Source organism: Petromyzon marinus, chromosome 10 (genome assembly GCF_048934315.1).
Source record: "Petromyzon marinus isolate PM22_M1 ecotype Great Lakes invasive population chromosome 10, UKy_Petmar_22M1.pri1.0, whole genome shotgun sequence".
NCBI lineage: Eukaryota > Metazoa > Chordata > Hyperoartia > Petromyzontiformes > Petromyzontidae > Petromyzon > Petromyzon marinus.
The window spans coordinates 3513839-3534703 of record NC_133676.1 but is presented as its reverse complement, the minus strand read 5'-3'; the positions used below and the strand labels follow the sequence as shown (position 1 = coordinate 3534703).

Below are 20865 nucleotides of genomic sequence, written 5' to 3'. Positions count from 1 at the left end.
CCCTGGCCACCTCACCAATCGCCTGACCCGGTCTCCCGGGAGGCTGCGTGCATTTATTGGCGTGATCTCGACTTGACCTGGAACCACAACACGGCCTTGGTGTCCATAGACAAACGTAACTGCTGTTGGCGCATGCCTGCCTCTCCACTCTACTCCTCCTCACCCACTCACCACTCTCCACTCTCACTCTCCTCCTCACCCACTCACTCTCCACTTTCACTCTACTTCTCACCACTCTCCACTCTCACTCTATTCCTCACTCACCCACTCTCCACTCTACTCCTCCTCACCCACTCACCACTCTCCACTCTCACTCTCCTCCTCACCCACTCACTCTCCACTTTCACTCTACTTCTCACCACTCTCCACTCTCACTCTATTCCTCACTCACCCACTCTCCACTCTACTCCTCACCCACTCACCACTCTCCACTCTACTTCTCACCCACTCACCACTCTCCACCCTCACTCTACTCCTCACCACTCTCCACTCTACTCCTCACCCACTCACCACTCTCCACTCTACTCCTCACCCACTCACCACTCTCCACTCTCACTCTCCTCATCACCCACCGACTCGAGTGATTGATGCCTTCTATTGAGGCACCCCCATCACCATCCGCTCAGTCTAAGGTCTCTCATCCTCTGCCCCCCCTCTCTACTGCCACCCGTGCTATTGACCCCCTGCTCAGGAACATTCTCAATACGTTCCTCGTCCGCCTATCGTGGTCTTGGGATGAGGTGCATGCACACGCCGCTGTCTAAATCCACGCAGTGAATTGCAGTTCGCCTCCACGCGACTCGAGTCCGGGGTCCGGGTACCCGTCGGGTATCCACGCGTGACACACAAGACGGGTTTGTTTCGGGTCGGTCCGAAGACGTTTTTAAGGCTCGCCGGTCGGTGCATGTTCATCGCGGGTCACCGGCGGGTCACCTGGCGAGAATCGTCCAATTCATAATGACTGCTTCAGCCCACACTGGTGGACTGGAGCGGTAATTCATTGGCGCCTTGTTCACGTGACAAACCCTTACCGGCTGTGTCGGGTGATGGAGGGTCACGACACATTTATACTTACGCGATCGAACCCAAAAACCTTTATTATGAATAATATTGGTCGCGAAAGTCTACAACGTGTTAAGGGGCCGTCCATAAATGACGTCACGCACCTGGGGGGGGGGGTCAGATATTTGGGACTATGTGTGATGAGGGGGGGGGGGGTTGAAAAACATGACGTCACATCAAAATGCGCAACTTTAAATAAATATAGACAATACGTTCTACTTAATTAAATAGACGTTTTAATAAATGTTTCTCCTACAACATCAGAGTGCAGCGCCACATGAAAAACGCACAACAATGACAATAGTTTAAAGCGATTTGAAGCATGTTTTATTTATTTTGGGGGGGGGGGGGAGCAGAGCTTGGTGACGTCATATTTGAGGGGAGGTCTACATTTTTGTGACGCCGTGTGGCGAAGGGGGGGGGGGTTAAAAATCGTCCAAAATCGCGTGACGTCATTTATAAACGGCCCCTAAGCTGAATCGTTGAATTATGTCTCGCTAGGAACTGGGCGGCGCGACATTTCGGTTCAATGTTCGGCACCACAAACCGGGCCGGACTACGCACGTGGCTACGCACGTGGCTACCGGTAATCCAGCACTGTAGAGGCGAGCATTTGGTGGATCACCTCACAAATGTAGCGAAACTTCCTTACCGTGGGCCTGGCTTGCCAGCAGAAGGCGGTAACAACAAATGTGGACTCCACCAACTCTGTCTAGCGATCTGTATGGGATAGAGTGTTGCCCCCTCGCATGCTTGAGTTTAATCTGGGTGTTTCAGTTTGACCAATCCCCCCTCCACCCCCTCATTAATTGGTTGACACATCTTAATGTTATCGAGGAGCGTAGAACTTGGGAAATTGTGGTAGCGCCGGCTCTGAATCGTCCCCTCTTCGAGAGTGATATCGGTGTTCTTCGTGCTGGTGGAGCCATGGTCCACGTGGTGGTTGCCAGCGAGCGTCCGTGGAGCTGGAGGGAGTCTCGGGCCTGTACGCCGGATGGATTTCTGATAACATTCACAATGTTTCAGATGTAAGCTGAAAGCAAGACAAAGACGACACCCTTTTCCTAAGCAATTTAACAAGAAGAACTTGAAGTGTTAATTAGAAAGAACATTGTCTGAAATGTCTATTTTTTTTTACTTTTAAATCGCCATAGTTATTGACGATTTATTTTAGTTATATTTTTGCTTCAAACAAGTATGTGTTCAAATTACCTTGCATAGAAACAGATTTGTTAAGATTAATTGCTACTTAGATGCATACACACAGACTTTTGGCAAATGCCGTTAGTGAGCGCCTATGAAAGCCAAGATGGCATGCATGGGGGTGGATGTTAAGCACCACGCCCGGCCGCCTTTGTCTACCAATTTAAGGCTGAGTCGACCTAGGGGAGGCCCAGAACCGGTTTAGATATTCCTCACTGATGTTGGCTGTGTGCAGGAATCGAACTGTTCATAGAAGCGTGCAAACCGTGATGCTACCGCTTTGTACAACACACACACGCGCACATCAACACAAGCATACACACACATAGAGACACACATATAAACACACAAAACAGCCACTATGCACTACCGTGACTACCGTATTAGCAAAGTAAAGTGTGCCATGTGTGGTTCAATGTTTTCCAGACTCCATGTTTAGGAACAGATGCCTTTATGGAATGGAAGAAAGATCGTGCCTAACACTGCGAGAAGAATATATCACCCAGGTCTAATTTATTGAATAAAAAATGCGGGGTCGGGTCGGGTTACGGGTCCAATGAAAAAGCGAGTCGGGTTGCGGGTAGGATCAGATATTCGTGAGTCAAAGACTCTACCCTCTGCCGTCAGCAGTACACTCCGCGTAGCGCCGAGAGCCGGGCTCACGTCGCCACTCCACGATGACCGCGGTGTTCTACAGCCGTGGTTGGGATGAGCCCCGATGCAAGGAGTTCAGTGGTTTCACCCTTCAGTTCCGTGTCCCCCTCATTTCATAATTCTATGCAGTTCCACCGCCTGCACACTCCATAGCGACCCCACTCACAGGTGTTCCCGTGCAGAGGCACGGTGATGTGTGAGGATGTGGCGGGCAGCGAGGCGTGGAGTGATTGGAGAGGCGAGACGGGGGAGGAGGACGTGGGGGGAGGGGGGAGGAGGCGCAGCGCAGGACTCCGCTGTGGCTGCTGCTCCACTCGATCCCGCGGAGCCGCGCGTGCGGGTCCACTCTGCTCGCCTATCTCGCCTCAGATCCTCTCCTCCCTCCCGCCTGCGTCCCACACTTCCTCCCCGCGCCCTCCTCCTCCTCCTCCTTTCATCCTCCTCCTCCTCCGTGCGCCCGCCCCGCCACCCCGTGACGCGCCGCGCTCGGAGTCTCCGCTCTCTCGCCCGGACCCCGGCTGCGTCTCCCGGGCCAGACCGACCCAACATGCGCGCACTGCCACTGCGACCATGGGCGCTGGCCGGGCGCTGAGCGCGCTGCTGCCGCCGCTGCTGCTGCTCATTGTCGCCCGCCTCCTGCAGCTGCACACAGCCCGCGCACAAGGTGAGTGAAGCGAACACACTCCGGCTGCCTACGGCGCAGACCACGCGCTGAGCCTCCACCCCCCGAACCCACCACGAGCACAGCGCTACCCTGCGCGGTTCTCTCTCCCTGCCGCGCCGCCCCGCGGCGACAGAGATGCGGCAGGGAGAGATTACTGGAGCAGTATCATCACGAGCAGCAGCAGCATCAAGAGTGGTTATCACTACTTATTTACCAAGGAAAATCACATTGAAGTCCCAATACTATTTTTCCTGCATTCGGATGATTCGCCAACACCAATTATATTTCGTCTTGTAGCCGTGGCAGGAAACTCAGGAGACCCCGGAGGAAGTCCATACAGAATTTGGGAAGAACAGGGAGCAATATATACTGTGCAAACTGCACACGGAAAGGGCGCCCGAGTCGGAAATCGACCACAGGTCCTTCGTGGTTCGAGGCACAAGTGTCACCACTGCGCCAGCCTGATGCCCAACAGCATCATCAGCAGTGGCAGCAGCATCATCAGCAGTATCAGCAGTATCAGCAGCAGCATCACAAGGGGACCGTATCTCGATCCTCCGGGATTCGGCTGACTACACTCTCGGGTGAGTGGGGTTGCGGAGAGTAGAAGAGGGAACAGCAGGGAACGGAGGGGGGTAGGGGTGGGGGGGGGGGCATGTCCCCTAGCATCCGCTCCCACTAATCCCCCCTCTCATTACGGGGCTCACGGCGTTTCCGCGGGGATTGGCGGAGGTTGCGACTGCCTGCTCGTCGCGGGCAGCGATAGCGGCGGGGGCTCGGTGTGCGTCGAGCCACGTGGGCGCGCGGTGCGGCCCCCAGCGCCGGCACATCTCCTCCTCCTCTTCCTCCTCCTCCTGCTCCTGCTCGCCCACCGTGACTCTCGCTGTGACCTCCGCAGATGCCGCGTGCTGCTACCAGGCTCGGGAAAACCCCATCTGCCGGGAGGTGTGCGAGCAGGTCCGGTGATTATTATTATTATCAGCAGCAGCATCACTGTCATCATAGACATCAGCATTCAATCACTATCGTCAATAATGATTATTTTTTTATTGTGTCAACAGTACCGTTGTTAATTATCATCAGCAGCATCATTCTTGTATTAGTAGCAGTAACAGCATCATAATCCGCACAGCCAACATCATCAGCAGCAGAATTCAATTTCCATTATGAATCATTATTTTCAGCATCAGCATAATCATAAATAAGCAGCATTGAATAATTATCATTGTTATCATGAATAATCATCACCATCATCATCAGTAGCATCATAATTTATCCATCATCATAGCAGCATTCAGCTATTGTCATTATTATCCTCATCAGCAACAGCATTATTCATTCGTCATCATCAATTGCAGCAGCAGCAGCCAATCCCTATCAGCAGCATCAATACAATCGGTTATTATTATGCGGTCCGCACATCAGCATGCGAGCAATCATTGCAGACATTGCCGAAATGCCCAGTAAATTGTGCAATGCCTGAAGCCGAAATGCAGCAGGCTTCTATTGTACCGCAGCTTCACCTCCAGCTTCAGCCAAGCGTGGCACTCGCTCCCAGTATTGGCAGTGGGTGCTTGTGCTCAGCGCGAACGCACGCCAGCTTTCGACTTTTGTCCGGTAAACGCGAGGAATGCATCCCAATGTTGCTTGTGCCTTGTCCACCACAGCTCACGTCCACCAAGAGCGAGTCCAGGATGAAGCATCTGCTGCACAAGCTGCCCAGTTATTGCTCCGACAGCATGGTGAGGGAGCAGGCTCGCGCGATCACGTGTCGCACCAGAGGGCGTGCTGCCCCCCCCCCGGCCCCCCCTGTCCCCCCCCCCGGCGCTGCCTTTGGCAGAGCCCTGGAAATTATTCCACGACAAATGAATCCCTGTGAGGAAGCGGTGGCGTCGGTGGCACTGGTAGCGATGCATCTGACATTCGATTGACCGCCTCCACCGCCTGCGCGGTCAGTTCAATACCGCGAGGAGCGTGGCCAGGGGCTGAGCGAGGGACATTGCGGGCAGAATTGCGCAAGCATCGGCGGCGCGGGTTCCTTGATGGATATTTGCGGAATAATTCCAGGATCTCGCATGGCTCGGCTGATCAAGTTCAGACCCGGCGAGCTCCTTTGAAGGCAGGGGTTTGAACGTGTGTAATTATTGCCATCTGAGCGATCTGGGCAGCTCCGCTGGGCACGGAGTGGGGTAGGGAGCGGCCAGGGAAGTGGAGGGATTTGTGGGGAGGGATGCTTGGGGGGGAAGTGGAGGGCTTCTTAGGGAGAAAAGACGCTGGTTTTGGGCTGCGGCCAGTGCCGGACCGTGCCAATGTGGTTATCTGGGCCTTGGTGCTCGTTGGCAGACCGATCCGCCACAGTTTGCAACACAGCCAAGTTTCACTCCTTGTGTAAGAGAGATGCAGCTCTAATGCAAAACATAACCCCCCGGAATCGTTTGACGTAGCCGCGGTACAATAATTGCGCGTTCGTCACAAATGAGTCGAACGCTTTTGAGGCTAAATCGGCGACCACGTGAGCATGCAGGGGAAATAAGACAGTTGAGAGGCGAGGAATTTAAGTGTAGACTGTGAGCCTGAGCCCCTTCAGCGTGTGTTCACGTTTAGGGGTTTTTTTTTTTGTTTGCCAAATGAAAAGAGAAGGGCCTTGCTCGGCGGAGCCTTGATCTTTTCACGGGACTGGTCAATGGGCCATTGAGGCGGGCGGGTTGACAAGGGGCCCCGCTGGGCGCCCGCCGCCCACACAAGCACGCCGTTGTTGGGCCCGGCCCCCGTGCGCCAGGGCCCCTCGGCCCCTCGGCCTCCTCCGCCTCTCCGCACTCGCACCCTCGCACGTGCGCCGGGTCCCCGCGAGCGTGCGTCCTTCTCGCTCGCGAAGACGTCGTCCTGTGGTTGGACTCGACGCGAGCGGCCGGGCGGATGACGAGGTACCGGCGTCTGTCTGCCACCGCGCAGCAAGAGTGTCCTTTATAGCGCGCGGGGTCGCCAATTATCAGCCAATGAGCCCGGCAATTAGCGGTGCGGGGTGACGTGCGCGGAGTGCAAATGTGCGATCTCGGTGCGAAACCAGCCCGAGACCCACGTCTGCGAATCGTTTAAATGATTAATGGTAACAAAAGTGAGAGGGAAAAAAACATCCCTTTTGCGCTGCGTTTGTTTCAAAGGCACGCGTTTTGCCGAGCACGCGCATGGCTGTGGTTTATGAGCGCCTGGTCAACGGATATAAGGTTTGCGTGGCGGCGGCGGCGGCGACTATAAATTTAAAAGTAACATGAGTGAGGCATTTGTGGATTCGGGGAACGGAACGCATGTTGCAACGGTTAGCACCACGTGAGTTGGCCAGAGTGGCCGTCTTGGTGTTGCACCCCCCCCCCCCCCTCTATTGGCATCACAGCGAGTTTGCACCGAGCTTGCACCCTGCAAGCTCGGCTCGTGGCCTGCGCTCCGCTAATTAGCATGCGAGTCACCTGATGTGGCCACACACGCAACCTCCAGCCGGCTCTCACTACCCCACCCCCCCGTACCCTCCCCACCCCCCATCTCGATTCCCATTCCTCCCTCCATCCCGTTCCCCGATGCCCGTTTCGTCTCGGCACATGGTAGCGCTTTTCTTTACCCCGTCATGTGACTCGAACACGCGGGGGGCGAAACTACAGCCGCCTCGTGTCGGAGCAGCCCGAGCCAGGACGGCTCTTTGGGAGGTGATTTAAAGTGGCCGCGCGGCACCGTGGACGCGGCGCGGGGGACCAATTCGGAATTCGGAGCCCTCGCTACTGCGTGGGTTCTCGCGGTGCGCGTGCCATGGATTCCTCCGATGTATTTTATTGTGGGCGGTCACGTCGGAGGTCTATGCAGATCTACACAGACGGCCCTTTGCCGATTCCTTGCCTGGCACAGGTCTGTCTCGGTCCGTGGGGGTTGTTTGACCATGCTTCACCACGCCGGTCACTGCGAGTTTGTTGAAGGGGCAGGTTCAGATATTACTCGCCACTCACGTTAGCTGTGGCTCGTGATCGAACCCGGGCGTCTGTGTTCGCAGCGCGGTAAGCTAAAAGAAAAAATCCCACCGCTCCTCTCAGCACACACGTGCGAATCTGGACTCGTTGAAGCCAACAGCTTAACTCTAACCCCCCCCCCCCCCCGCAGAAATTGCAAACGAACATTGGAATGTGATGCGAATGAAATGCTTCATACTGCCGCCCACAGCCAGCATGACACATTTCACACGGTTAGTTGAAAGTGCCAAAAAATATATTTTCGTAAGAAAGGAAGACCAACTTGTCACAATGTACCTATCTTCTTCATCACAGTGGATGTTGATTCGGCTCGCAGCTGATTACAGCCCACGTGCCAAGGGGTTGCAGTGGCTGTTATGACTGACAATAGTTCAGACAGACACATGGGCGCAGCCATCGCGGGGCAATTCCATTCCCAGTGACGAAATGTTTCGCTTTGTGGCAGAAAGTAGATATTAGTTAGGAAGCTGAAGTCATCGTCTTGTATCACGAAAGTCGGGCCGATTTTTTTAAAAAGAAATCCACAAAAATTCTGTTGCGTTTGTCTGTGGCTTGCTTCTTAACAGCTGTGAGAAAACAGGAACCAAGCACCCTCCTTCATCACATTCGCAGGTCCACACACGCACACACTAGTCCATCAAACACACACACTAGTCCATCACACACACACACTAGTCCATCACACACACACACACTAGTCCATCACACGCACACACTAGTCCATCACACACACACACACTAGTCCATCACACACACACACTAGTCCATCACACACAGACACACTAGTCCATCACACACACACACTAGTCCATCACACACACACACACTAGTCCATCACACACACACACACACTAGTCCATCACACACACACACACTAGTACATCACACACACACACTTGTCCATCACACACACAGAGTCCATCACACACACACACACTAGTCCATCACACACACACACTAGTCCATCACACACACACACTAGTCCATCACACACACACACACTAGTCCATCACACACACACACTAGTCCATCACACACACACACACACTAGTCCATCACACACACACACACTAGTCCATCACACACACACACACTAGTCCACACACGCACACTAGTCCATCACACACACACTAGTCCATCACACACACACTAGTCCATCACACACACACACTAGTCCATCACACACACACACACTAGTCCATCACACACACACACTAGTCCATCACACACACACACTAGTCCATCACACACACACACTAGTCCATCACACACACACACACACTAGTCCATCACACACACACACACTAGTCCATCACACACACACACTAGTCCATCACACACACACACACACACTAGTCCATCACACACACACATTAGTCCATCACACACACACTAGTCCATCACACACACACACACTAGTCCATCACACACACACACTAGTCCATCACACACACACACTAGTACATCACACACACACACTAGTCCATCACACACACACACTAGTCCATCACACACACACACTAGTCCATCACACACACACTAGTACATCACACACACACTAGTCCATCACACACACACACACTAGTCCATCACACACACACTAGTCCATCACACACACACACTAGTCCATCACACACACACTAGTCCATCACACACACACACTAGTCCATCACACACACACACTAGTCCATCACACACACACTAGTCCATCACACACACACACACTAGTCCATCACACACACACACTAGTCCATCACACACACACACTAGTCCATCACACACACACTAGTCCATCACACACACACTAGTCCATCACACACACACACTAGTCCATCACACACACTAGTCCATCACACACACACACACACTAGTCCATCACACACTAGTCCATCACACACACACTAGTCCATCACACACACACACTAGTCCATCACACACACACACACACTAGTCCATCACACACACACACACACTAGTCCATCACACACACACTAGTCCATCACACACACACACACTAGTCCATCACACACACACACTAGTCCATCACACACACACTAGTCCATCACACACACTAGTCCATCACACACTAGTCCATCACACACACACTAGTCCATCACACACACACACTAGTCCATCACACACACACACTAGTCCATCACACACACACACTAGTCCATCACACACACACACACTAGTCCATCACACACACACTAGTCCATCACACACACACACACACTAGTCCATCACACACACACACTAGTCCATCACACACACACTAGTCCATCACACACACACTAGTCCATCACACACACACACTAGTCCATCACACACACACACACTAGTCCATCACACACACACTAGTCCATCACACACACACTAGTCCATCACACACACACACACTAGTCCATCACACACACACTAGTCCATCACACACACACACTAGTCCATCACACACACACACACTAGTCCATCACACACACACTAGTCCATCACACAAACACACTAGTCCATCACACAAACACACTAGTCCATCACACACACACTAGTCCATCACACACACACACTAGTCCATCACACACACACTAGTCCATCACACACACACTAGTCCATCACACACACACTAGTCCATCACACACACACACACTAGTCCATCACACACACACACTAGTCCATCACACACACACACACTAGTCCATCACACACACACTAGTCCATCACACACACACACACTAGTCCATCACACACACACACTAGTCCATCACACACACACACACTAGTCCATCACACACACACACTAGTCCATCACACACACACACACTAGTTCATCACACACACACACTAGTCCATCACACACACACACACACAAGTCCATCACACACACACACACACAAGTCCATCACACACACACACTAGTCCATCACACACACTCACACACTAGTCCATCACACACACACACACTAGTTCATCACACACACACACTAGTCCATCACACACACACTAGTCCATCACACACACACACACTAGTCCATCACACACACACACTAGTCCATCACACACACACACTAGTCCATCACACACACACACACTAGTCCATCACACACACACACTAGTCCATCACACACACACACACTAGTCCATCACACACACACACTAGTCCATCACACACACACTAGTCCATCACACACACACTAGTCCATCACACACACACTAGTCCATCACACACACACTAGTCCATCACACACACACTAGTCCATCACACACACTCACACACTAGTCCATCACACACACACACACTAGTTCATCACACACACACACTAGTCCATCACACACACACACACTAGTCCATCACACACACACACTAGTCCATCACACACACTCACACACTAGTCCATCACACACACACACTAGTTCATCACACACACACACACACTAGTCCATCACACACACACTAGTCCATCACACACTAGTCCATCACACACACACACTAGTCCATCACACACACAAACTTGTCCATCACACACACACACACACTAGTCCATCACACACACACACTAGTCCATCACACACACACACTAGTCCATCACACACACACACTAGTCCATCACACACACACACACACTAGTCCATCACACACACACTAGTCCATCACACACACACACACACTAGTCCATCACACACACACACTAGTCCATCACACACACAAACTTGTCCATCACACACACACACACACTAGTCCATCACACACACACACTAGTCCATCACACACACACACACTAGTCCATCACACACACACACTAGTCCATCACACACACACACACACTAGTCCATCACACACACAAACTTGTCCATCACACACACACACACACTAGTCCATCACACACACACTAGTCCATCACACACACACTAGTCCATCACACACACACTAGTCCATCACACACACACACTAGTCCATCACACACACACTAGTCCATCACACACACACTAGTCCATCACACACACACTAGTCCATCACACACACACTAGTCCATCACACACACACTAGTCCATCACACACACACTAGTCCATCACACACACACTAGTCCATCACACACACACTAGTCCATCACACACACACACTAGTCCATCACACACACACACTAGTCCATCACACACACACACACTAGTCCATCACACACACACACTAGTCCATCACACACACACACACACTAGTCCATCACACACACAAACTTGTCCATCACACACACACACACACTAGTCCATCACACACACACTAGTCCATCACACACACACTAGTCCATCACACACACACTAGTCCATCACACACACACACTAGTCCATCACACACACACTAGTCCATCACACACACACTAGTCCATCACACACACACTAGTCCATCACACACACACTAGTCCATCACACACACACTAGTCCATCACACACACACTAGTCCATCACACACACACTAGTCCATCACACACACACTAGTCCATCACACACACACACTAGTCCATCACACACACACACACTAGTCCATCACACACACACACTAGTCCATCACACACACACACACACTAGTCCATCACACACACAAACTTGTCCATCACACACACACACACACTAGTCCATCACACACACACTAGTCCATCACACACACACACACTAGTCCATCACACACACACACTAGTCCATCACACACACACACTAGTCCATCACACACACACTAGTCCATCACACACACACACTAGTCCATCACACACACACACACACTAGTCCATCACACACACACTAGTCCATCACACACACACTAGTCCATCACACACACACACTAGTCCATCACACACACACACTAGTCCATCACACACACACACACTAGTCCATCACACACACACACACTAGTCCATCACACACACACTAGTCCATCACACACACACTAGTCCATCACACACACACACACACTAGTCCATCACACACACACACTAGTCCATCACACACACACACACACTAGTCCATCACACACACACACTAGTCCATCACACACACACACACACTAGTCCATCACACACACACACTAGTCCATCACACACACACTAGTCCATCACACACACACACTAGTCCATCACACACACACACACACTAGTCCATCACACACACACTAGTCCATCACACACACACTAGTCCATCACACACACACTAGTCCATCACACACACACACTAGTCCATCACACACACACACTAGTCCATCACACACACACACACTAGTCCATCACACACACACACACTAGTCCATCACACACACACACACTAGTCCATCACACACACACTAGTCCATCACACACACACTAGTCCATCACACACACACTAGTCCATCACACACACACACACACTAGTCCATCACACACACACACTAGTCCATCACACACACACACACACACTAGTCCATCACACACACACACTAGTCCATCACACACACACACACTAGTCCATCACACACACACACACTAGTCCATCACACACACACACTAGTCCATCACACACACACAAATTTGTCCATCTCCACCTGGCAGTGCTCGCATCGGCACACGGCACGGTAGGCAGCGTACACGGCACCAGAGAATGCGCAAAGCCTCGCGTGTTTTTCCTGTGCGCGAGAGAGGCAGCGGGTGATTGATGGTGGTCGGAGCAAGCCTGAGGGCCCACGAAAAGCAGGAAGGGGAGTCCGTGTATTAATGAAAATACAAATAAACAAACAAGTCCTTGTCCATGTCGCGGGCTCGGCTGGGACCCGGTAACGATGATGTATCACAGTGATTTTAAACACCGACAGTGGATATCAAGCAGAACGCCGCGCACATAGTCCACGCGTGTGTGCACGTGTGCGTAGGTGCTCAAAGATGCTCGCTAACAGCACTTGCCCCAGCAGTCTGTGCAGGCTATACGGGAGATCTCTGTCTTTGTGCGTGCGATGAGTGTTCGTGCGGCGCAACTGTTTTCGCTTGTGTTTGACGATCGCACCTACAGGGGCTCTCGGTTCACGTCGGGGTGATGTTGACTCGGGGCCGCCTCGCCGCCGTGATGATGTTGACAGCAGCAGTCGCTGGCGTTGAATCGCACGGAGCCTGAAGATGCCGATTACCCTCGGCTTCCCACTGGCGCTACGCGAGAGCCCATTGATAACAACGTATCTCCCCCGCAGCACTTACCATTGTAACGCGTAATCCTCGCAAGAGTGAATCTGTGTAGATACGTTAAACACCCCATTCGTGTGAATGAGTGAGAGAGGGCCTTAAATCACTGCCGGCGTCGCTGTGCGGAGGTCTCTCTCTCTGGTTCCTGAGCGGCACTCGGATTTTCCCATGGGTTCAGGACGACCTCGGACGCACGGAACGCAGCCCCGTAGCGTGGTGGTGGGGTTGGGGGGACGAGCTGAGAGCGAGGCTGTAACATCCTGAAGAATGACACCCGCTTCTGGATTATAGTCAAGCACAATTAGTATTATTACAGTCAAGTCGAAACATGTTGCCGCGATGTTTACGAGCCGGTATCTTTATTTAAACGTCGTAGTAGTTGGGAGGAGCCGAACGTAATGCTCAATTTGTACAAATTGACGGGCGTCCCAAGCCGCTTCTCGCGCGCGCACACGGGGGATGAGGCTCGGCGCAGAATTCTCGACGGGCAAAAGCACTGCGCACCGTCCCTCGTGCTGTCTGGGGTGTCACGTCCACGTGAAGTTGAGCATTGGCTGCGTCGTGCCCCCTCCGCAGAAAGTGGCATCGCCACAGTTTTTGTTCGTTAAACCGCGCTTTAAAAATACACGTTCCACAATTAGCCTCACTGCACTTCCACAGCCCCGGGAATTCATTTCGCGAGGGTTTCGGTCGCACTTGGCTCTCGGCAGCGCCGCAACCGCGAATGAATTCCTCCCTCGACGTCTGAGGTCACGGCCCGCGCGCGGGTCGTGAGCGGCTGGAACGGGAAGGGGTCGCGGGGGGTGATCGTGGCGGAGGCGGTGGAGTGTGAGTCGGAGGCTAAAGTCCCGCGGGAGAAACCGGGACAAAGCTGGCATTTGTGCCGAGGAGTCGGGTAATGAGTGGCGACAGGCAGCCCCCTCCCCCGCCGCCGTCCCCCTACTCCTTCCCTCCACTCACGGCCCAGGAATGTTAATGGAGAGGACCCCGGCAAGAGGCGCCATGACGGGGTGCGGATGGCGTGCGGGTGACGGGCGGATGGGTGGCGGCAGGGGAGGCGAGCGAGGAAACAAAGCGAGACGCGGCACAGGGACACACATTTCCTGTCGGGTCAGCCAGAAATTAGTTCCGCCCTTTGTGCCACGAAAGCCAAGGGTTTTTTTTTTCAAAGTTTCTGCGCTAATTTGATTTTGTACACTTAAAGTCCAACGAGATTTTTGTGAAGAAATCACAGTTTGAGATAAAAAAAAACAACCTAAAAATCTTGTTTTTGGGAGTCGACGCTGCGATGGTGTCTTGCCGCAAGTTTTGTAAGAACGTGAGTGGGAAAACAAAACGGAGTGAATTTCAGAGACAGAATCAAAGTTGGGCGCTCTGAGCCGTCCGTCGGACGTCGTGAGATTGGCAGACAGTCGTCCCGGGGAGCAGAGTGGGAGGGGGATGCAGCAGGAGCGGCTTGTGGGGGCTGCAGAGTTTGTGTTCCAATGGCTGTGCTGCGTCGGCTATGTTAATGAGCGTTGGCTCAAGCTGCTGCTGCTGCTTTCAAGGAAGGCGCAGACCACTCATCACGTGGTCCTCTCGCTCTTCGCACTGATCTCGTGTGCAGAAACTTCTGAGCGGCATTGCCTTGGCCACTGTCAATTTGTAATCGCTCACAGAAATTGCCAATAACTTGAAATGAATATCTCCGGGAGGGAGACTCGATGGTGCGTGGCTCAAGGGAGAAAGGTCCCTCGATGGAATCGCCATGGGCCACGTGCAGAAGGTTCCGAATGGGTCTCATTCTGTACCCCCGGTTGTTGGAAGCCAAGCCCTGGAGCCCTACTTGCTCCGTTCACTGTTACGCACACGTGCGAAGTCCACTGCCGATTGAAGGAGTGCTATCCGAGTAGGGATACCTCGACATTTACATACTGTGCACCACTCTAGTCGCATCAACAAGCGAGTTTTTGAAAATCGCAAGTTAACCTTCGCTCGATGGGAGGTCACTTCTTTCGCTGATGCTGCTCTCGATGTCTGGAACGCCCCTCCTGGCCGTTTGTATTGGTAAACCACCTACCCTCTTCTGCCAAAGTCTAAACTCAAGACTCAATCGTCTCCACGTGGGTGTTTTCAAATACGCTTCTGCCAATCAAGTCCTATCAGATTACGCCGTTGTCTATTGAATGCCACCCATCATTTTCTGCTGTTTGAAAAAAAACTACAATAAACATTTATACGCATATTCTTTGGGTCTTTCGGTAAAGCCACGTAGATAAAAAAAAAATTAGAATACATCTTTACGCGGGTACGTACTCCTGTTTGTACAGTGTCCTGCGATGTGGTCGCGGTTTATACGCCGTAATAATCCACGTTTGCATTGTATTGCAAGTGTTGGAATCCACATGTGCATTGCAGATGGACGATGCGCATCCGTGCGCCACGCGCGCCCTCGGCTATTGGTTTGTGAGCGTTCGTGTTCGTGAGATTGCAGATGCCGTGAAAACATTTGGCTCGTTTGGCTCCACCTAGAGCGGGCGGATTCTCGCGTGGATTGGGTCACTTTGGCCTCACGGCTGAGGGCTTCGTAAAAAAAAAGAATGCCACTGCACACGAGGTAGTTATTTTCCAGTGAAAGAAAAACGCAAGCCAAAACACCAACGCACGCAAGCACGTCTCTTCTGGACGATATGTACCAGGGCCATATCTTTGCGGCTTTACGAATGATATAATAAATGCTTCAAAGTGAGGGTCATGGAGCATCGTTATAGCCCTCCTGCTGACGCCACTGTGATGCTACTCCCCATGCACTTCAACCATTAATGCAGCGATGTCACTGGAATACTGTATTATAATAACACACATAACCGCAACTTTAAAATACTTTTTCTCATTAAGGAGACTTTAATATGGTGTCGGTCTGCGATACATGGCCTAGTTACACAAACACAATAACAAAATATCCGTTTGATTTTGGTTTGCCTTTTACTTTAATGGCAATTTACGCAATCAATTGCTTCGGAAAGTACCCCAGTGCAATCACAGCGGCTCAGATCCACGCACGTGCACACGTGAACCTCGTCTATTGCCTTTCAGATGAGAATCCATTGACACGAATATTGATTCTTCCAGGAGACACCTGAAACAATAGTAGCAGAAGCCCTCAAACTAAAGATGTCGGCTTGTTCATATTGCACATGATGTACAGTCGTCTTCCCGTTGACAATCTCTGCCCTGTATAGTTACCTATTTTGTGCTGGAAGGAAGAATGCAGTCGTCATAAACAGAGACAAAAACACACACACACATATGGACCAGAGGTTACCGACTAATTCCTGTGATGTTTCTTTTCTTCTGTCGTTGCAGCTTGAATTCTGGGAGTGCGTCAACTCCACGCTCCCAGGTAGGCAACCGCGTTCCCACGCCGGGCGCGGCGAGGGCCCACCGCTTGCGCCGGGCGCAGCGAGCGGTAGTGGCAGGGATGGGCAGTGGCGCGCCCAGCGAGACGTTTCGCAGCGGGGGGTGGGGGAGGAAATATTTTTCCACTGAGTTGGAACAAAAGTTTTCCCAACTCGGTCTTTATTTCAGATGAAACACACATGAATGAGCGCGTGTGTGTTACATTCAATATGGCAATCATTAAGCAATTCACACAATTACATTTTCACATCGCGTTGAGTCAAATGTATAAAAACAATGCAATATACATCAGGAAAATATAAATTGTGTTGCTTACAATAATACATTCATGGAAAACGTCCAAAATGGTCTGGACCATCAAAACATCTACACGGGTGCGCAATGCCCCCCCCCCCCCATGCCATTGCTCTGGGTTGCGTCTCTGTGACGTGGTGGCAGGAGGCCACGGTGGAGGTTGGAGGGGTGGCGAATGGTGGAGGGCAAGTAGGCTCCCGGCAGTTGTGCCGTGTCCCTGCGCCGGCTGATTAGCGCTCGACGTTGGCAGCACTGCCGGGGGGGGGGGGGGGTGCCGTGTCGTAACGAGATAAGCCGCAGCGTCCTGGCCTCACTCTTCCCCACACCGCCGGGCCTGGGAGTGCTTCAAATAAACTTTTGCAGACCGCGCCACATCAACAAGCGCATCAACAACCGCATCATCCCAGCAACTGCTGCGGCCGATTTTCCTCGCGCTCCGCCCCCCCCCCCCCCACCTTAAAATTCGCCCCGTGAAATGAAGAGCGCGTCAAGCCTGAACGCCGTTTGAAACACGTTTTTTTATTACGTTTGTGCGAGACTATCCTCGGAGGTGCAAGGGAGCCCTGCCGCCACCCAGGTCACCTCTGCTCTTGTAAAGCCGACAGGGGGTGGTGGCACGCGCGTGTGTGCGTCGTTGCGGCTCTGGCGGCTCTCTGGTGGCTGTGGGGGTGGGGGTCGTGGAACGAGCCGGTGGTGTGAAACGTGCTCGTGCTGCGTAATGGATCGACACCACCCCCACTCACGCGCAGCTCCCGTTCGCTTGCCCCGACCCTGACTGCCAAACAAAGGGCTACAAATTGCAGTGCCAATTGCAGATCGCCCGGCGGAGGCGGCGGCAATGCACCCTGGTTTGCGTGGATTGTCACTGGGTTGTGATGCACGCTGGGAGGGAGCGGGAGGCAGTGTAAACAGTTTGCTTCATGCCATTGTGTCGTGAAGACTGTAACTTGCGCTCCCAGTCGCACGTTTGGTGCTGGGTGTGCAACACTTTGTTGCATGTGCGCCTTGCCATCAAGTTATCCTGACATCCCCACACCCCGATCTCATCGGTCTTAGCAAGCGAGAAGCCAGTTGGAGCCCGGTTGGCACTGGTTGAATAGGAGACTGCCTTGGAATGCCAGGTGTTGTAGGCTCACGTTTGGAAGAGGCCAAATACGAGGCAGTACAGCAGCTTGAATCTATCCGTTCACAACTTTAAGTATGCTCACATACGCATGGCATTTCTCCCGGGTACTCCAGTTTCCTCCCACATGCCAAACACTCATTAATGGATTATCCAAACATCCCAAAGCAGGACTCTTTTGAGATTCAGTTTGGCTTCCTTAGGTAAATAAATAATATTTTTATATTTATAGATTGAGCATAAGTGAGATGCAGGATAATGGAGTGGAACAGGTGGACTGGATTCTTAGCCGCTTATGCTTTGTGGCCGCCTGCTACGGCCGGGCAAGACGATAGCCGTAACCTCGACGGGGAAACGAGAGACCGACCCTTCCTCGTCCCCTCGCCCGCTCCTCCTCCTCTTGCTCAGGCGAGTTGCCAAGCGACAGCCTTCCCCTGGGACCGGAACCCCTTCAGCTGCCACTGGTTACGTGTGGGAGGGTTGGGGGTAGGAAAATAAATGAAAAAAAAAACTCTGTGAAAACCTCAAAAGTGTTACTCGGTCAGCGTTAACGAGTGTAGCAGTCCTCCTCATGACAATCCTCGTCGCGTGAGAGCGCGTAGGAAGGAGGAGGAGTCCGTGCCGCACCAGCCCAGCGATATCCCCCGAAGATAAGAGCTTTAATAGAGTCGAGGCTCGGCCCTCTGACCGCACCGTCGCTTTCGCCTAATTCCAAAACAACAAACCCAGCAAAGCGGCCCAACGCAAACAAGAGCGATGCTGCTTCAGCTGTGTTATTCCAGCGGTCTGCCGTGCGAAGGAGTGACGTGAGAAGAGGCGCGCAGGGGAGAGGCTGGTAGTTGCGGGGGTTGAGTAGGAGGGTGGAGTTTGCGTGGTTGGTGGTGGTGACACCGAGTGCTGTATGGAGTACATGTACGCCCCATTGAGTAGCGGAGGACCCGTGAAGGACAACAACAGATCTGAGAGAGATGGACGGACGGATGGACGGGGAGGCGAGAGAGGGAGGCGGCGAGCCAACAGGGCTGTGTGTACAGACCACCCCGCGCGATCAGACAAGAGCTCGCACACTCGAGCAATGTGCAATTAGGCCTGTGTTTGTTGACCGGGAGGTGGGCAGAACCGACAGGGAGCATGGGAGCAGAAATGTAGAAATATTTGCTGGTTAATCTCTCACAGCGGCTATGCTCAGACGCTGTCAAAAGGTCCTGAGAAATGGGCACAACGAGCACGCCGACTCACACAATACACACATGGTGTCACGTCGATCGGGCCTTTTCTGCACCGAATCCCATTCTCAAGTGTTAGTGGCTTCCCCTTGCGTGTGGTTTGATGCGGCGCGGAGTTGCCACTCCTCCCCGCTCAAACTTGAGGGCTTTACGCGACAATGCCACCCACATTTCTTCTGCCCAAGGCTGCCGTGTATTTTTTGGAAGGCAATTCCAAGCCCCTTGGGATTTGCGTCAAGTGTTCAAAGGAATATATTTGAGATTCTCCACAACAGAACGACTCCCTAATTCGCATCAGGCGCGAACGCCTTCCCGACGAGTAAGTACTTCCTCTAACCTCGACATGTTTTACGAGCAGACTATTTTCCTTCACGAATTCCATCTCGGAGTCGTCGCCGTGCTCCGCCGCTGTTTACGTTTTACGGGCGTTTGTGCGGCACTCGGCTCACAGAGCGACAAGAGTTGTGTGGTGGGGGGGGGGTTGGGAAATGTTTTCAGAAATTCTCGCAGCAAATTACTCATACCTGTCAACCTCTTATCAGTGCATAACTTACTACAGACCAATTCAGACCGTATTGGTCACCCCGTGCCCCTTATAAATCTCAACGGTCATCCTACAAAATCCCATCACAAGGGAGAAACACAAAACAATAGACAATCACCACTAGTACACTCATCACTAGTACACTCACCACTACACCCATCACTACACGAACCACTACATACCTGTCAACCCCTTATCAGTGCCCTACCTTATTACAGACCAATGCAGACCTTATTGTTTATCCCGTGCCCTTATAAATCTCAACGTTCATCCTACAAAGTTCCATCACAAGGGAGAAACACAAACAATTACACATTTTGTTTGCCTGTATTGAAACGGCTGGATGCCGCATGGACCTGAAATACTAAATGTTCCTGTTCAAGAATACGGGTAAACCGTACGGGTTGATAGCTATGACAACGTGACGTGACTTCCTCTGCGCCGGTAATTATCACAGTTTCCCCACAAGTGGGGACACGTGTTATCTCGGGAGATGC

General features: G+C 52.2%; 1 protein-coding gene and 1 long non-coding RNA gene across 2 annotated transcripts in view; one reads left to right on the top strand and one right to left on the bottom strand.

The window, feature by feature from the left end:
* Positions 1–1403: 1403 nt before the first annotated feature.
* LOC142924210 (uncharacterized) lies at positions 1404–3193 on the bottom strand. Its single transcript, XR_012941388.1, has 2 exons — positions 3086–3193; positions 1404–2064 (listed from the first exon to the last, which is right to left on the bottom strand). It is a non-coding gene; the product is annotated as an uncharacterized LOC142924210 (long non-coding RNA).
* Positions 3194–3236: 43 nt separating this feature from the next.
* The window catches only part of LOC116941095 (reversion-inducing cysteine-rich protein with Kazal motifs-like), a 54519-nt gene continuing 36890 nt past the window's right edge, over positions 3237–20865 (top strand). Inside the window, exons 1-4 of the mRNA XM_032951720.2 lie at positions 3237–3583; positions 4482–4540; positions 5251–5325; positions 17128–17164. Coding sequence (XP_032807611.2) covers positions 3490–3583; positions 4482–4540; positions 5251–5325; positions 17128–17164 — 265 coding nt within the window. The 5' untranslated portion in view covers positions 3237–3489. The remainder of the gene's footprint in view (positions 3584–4481; positions 4541–5250; positions 5326–17127; positions 17165–20865) is intronic.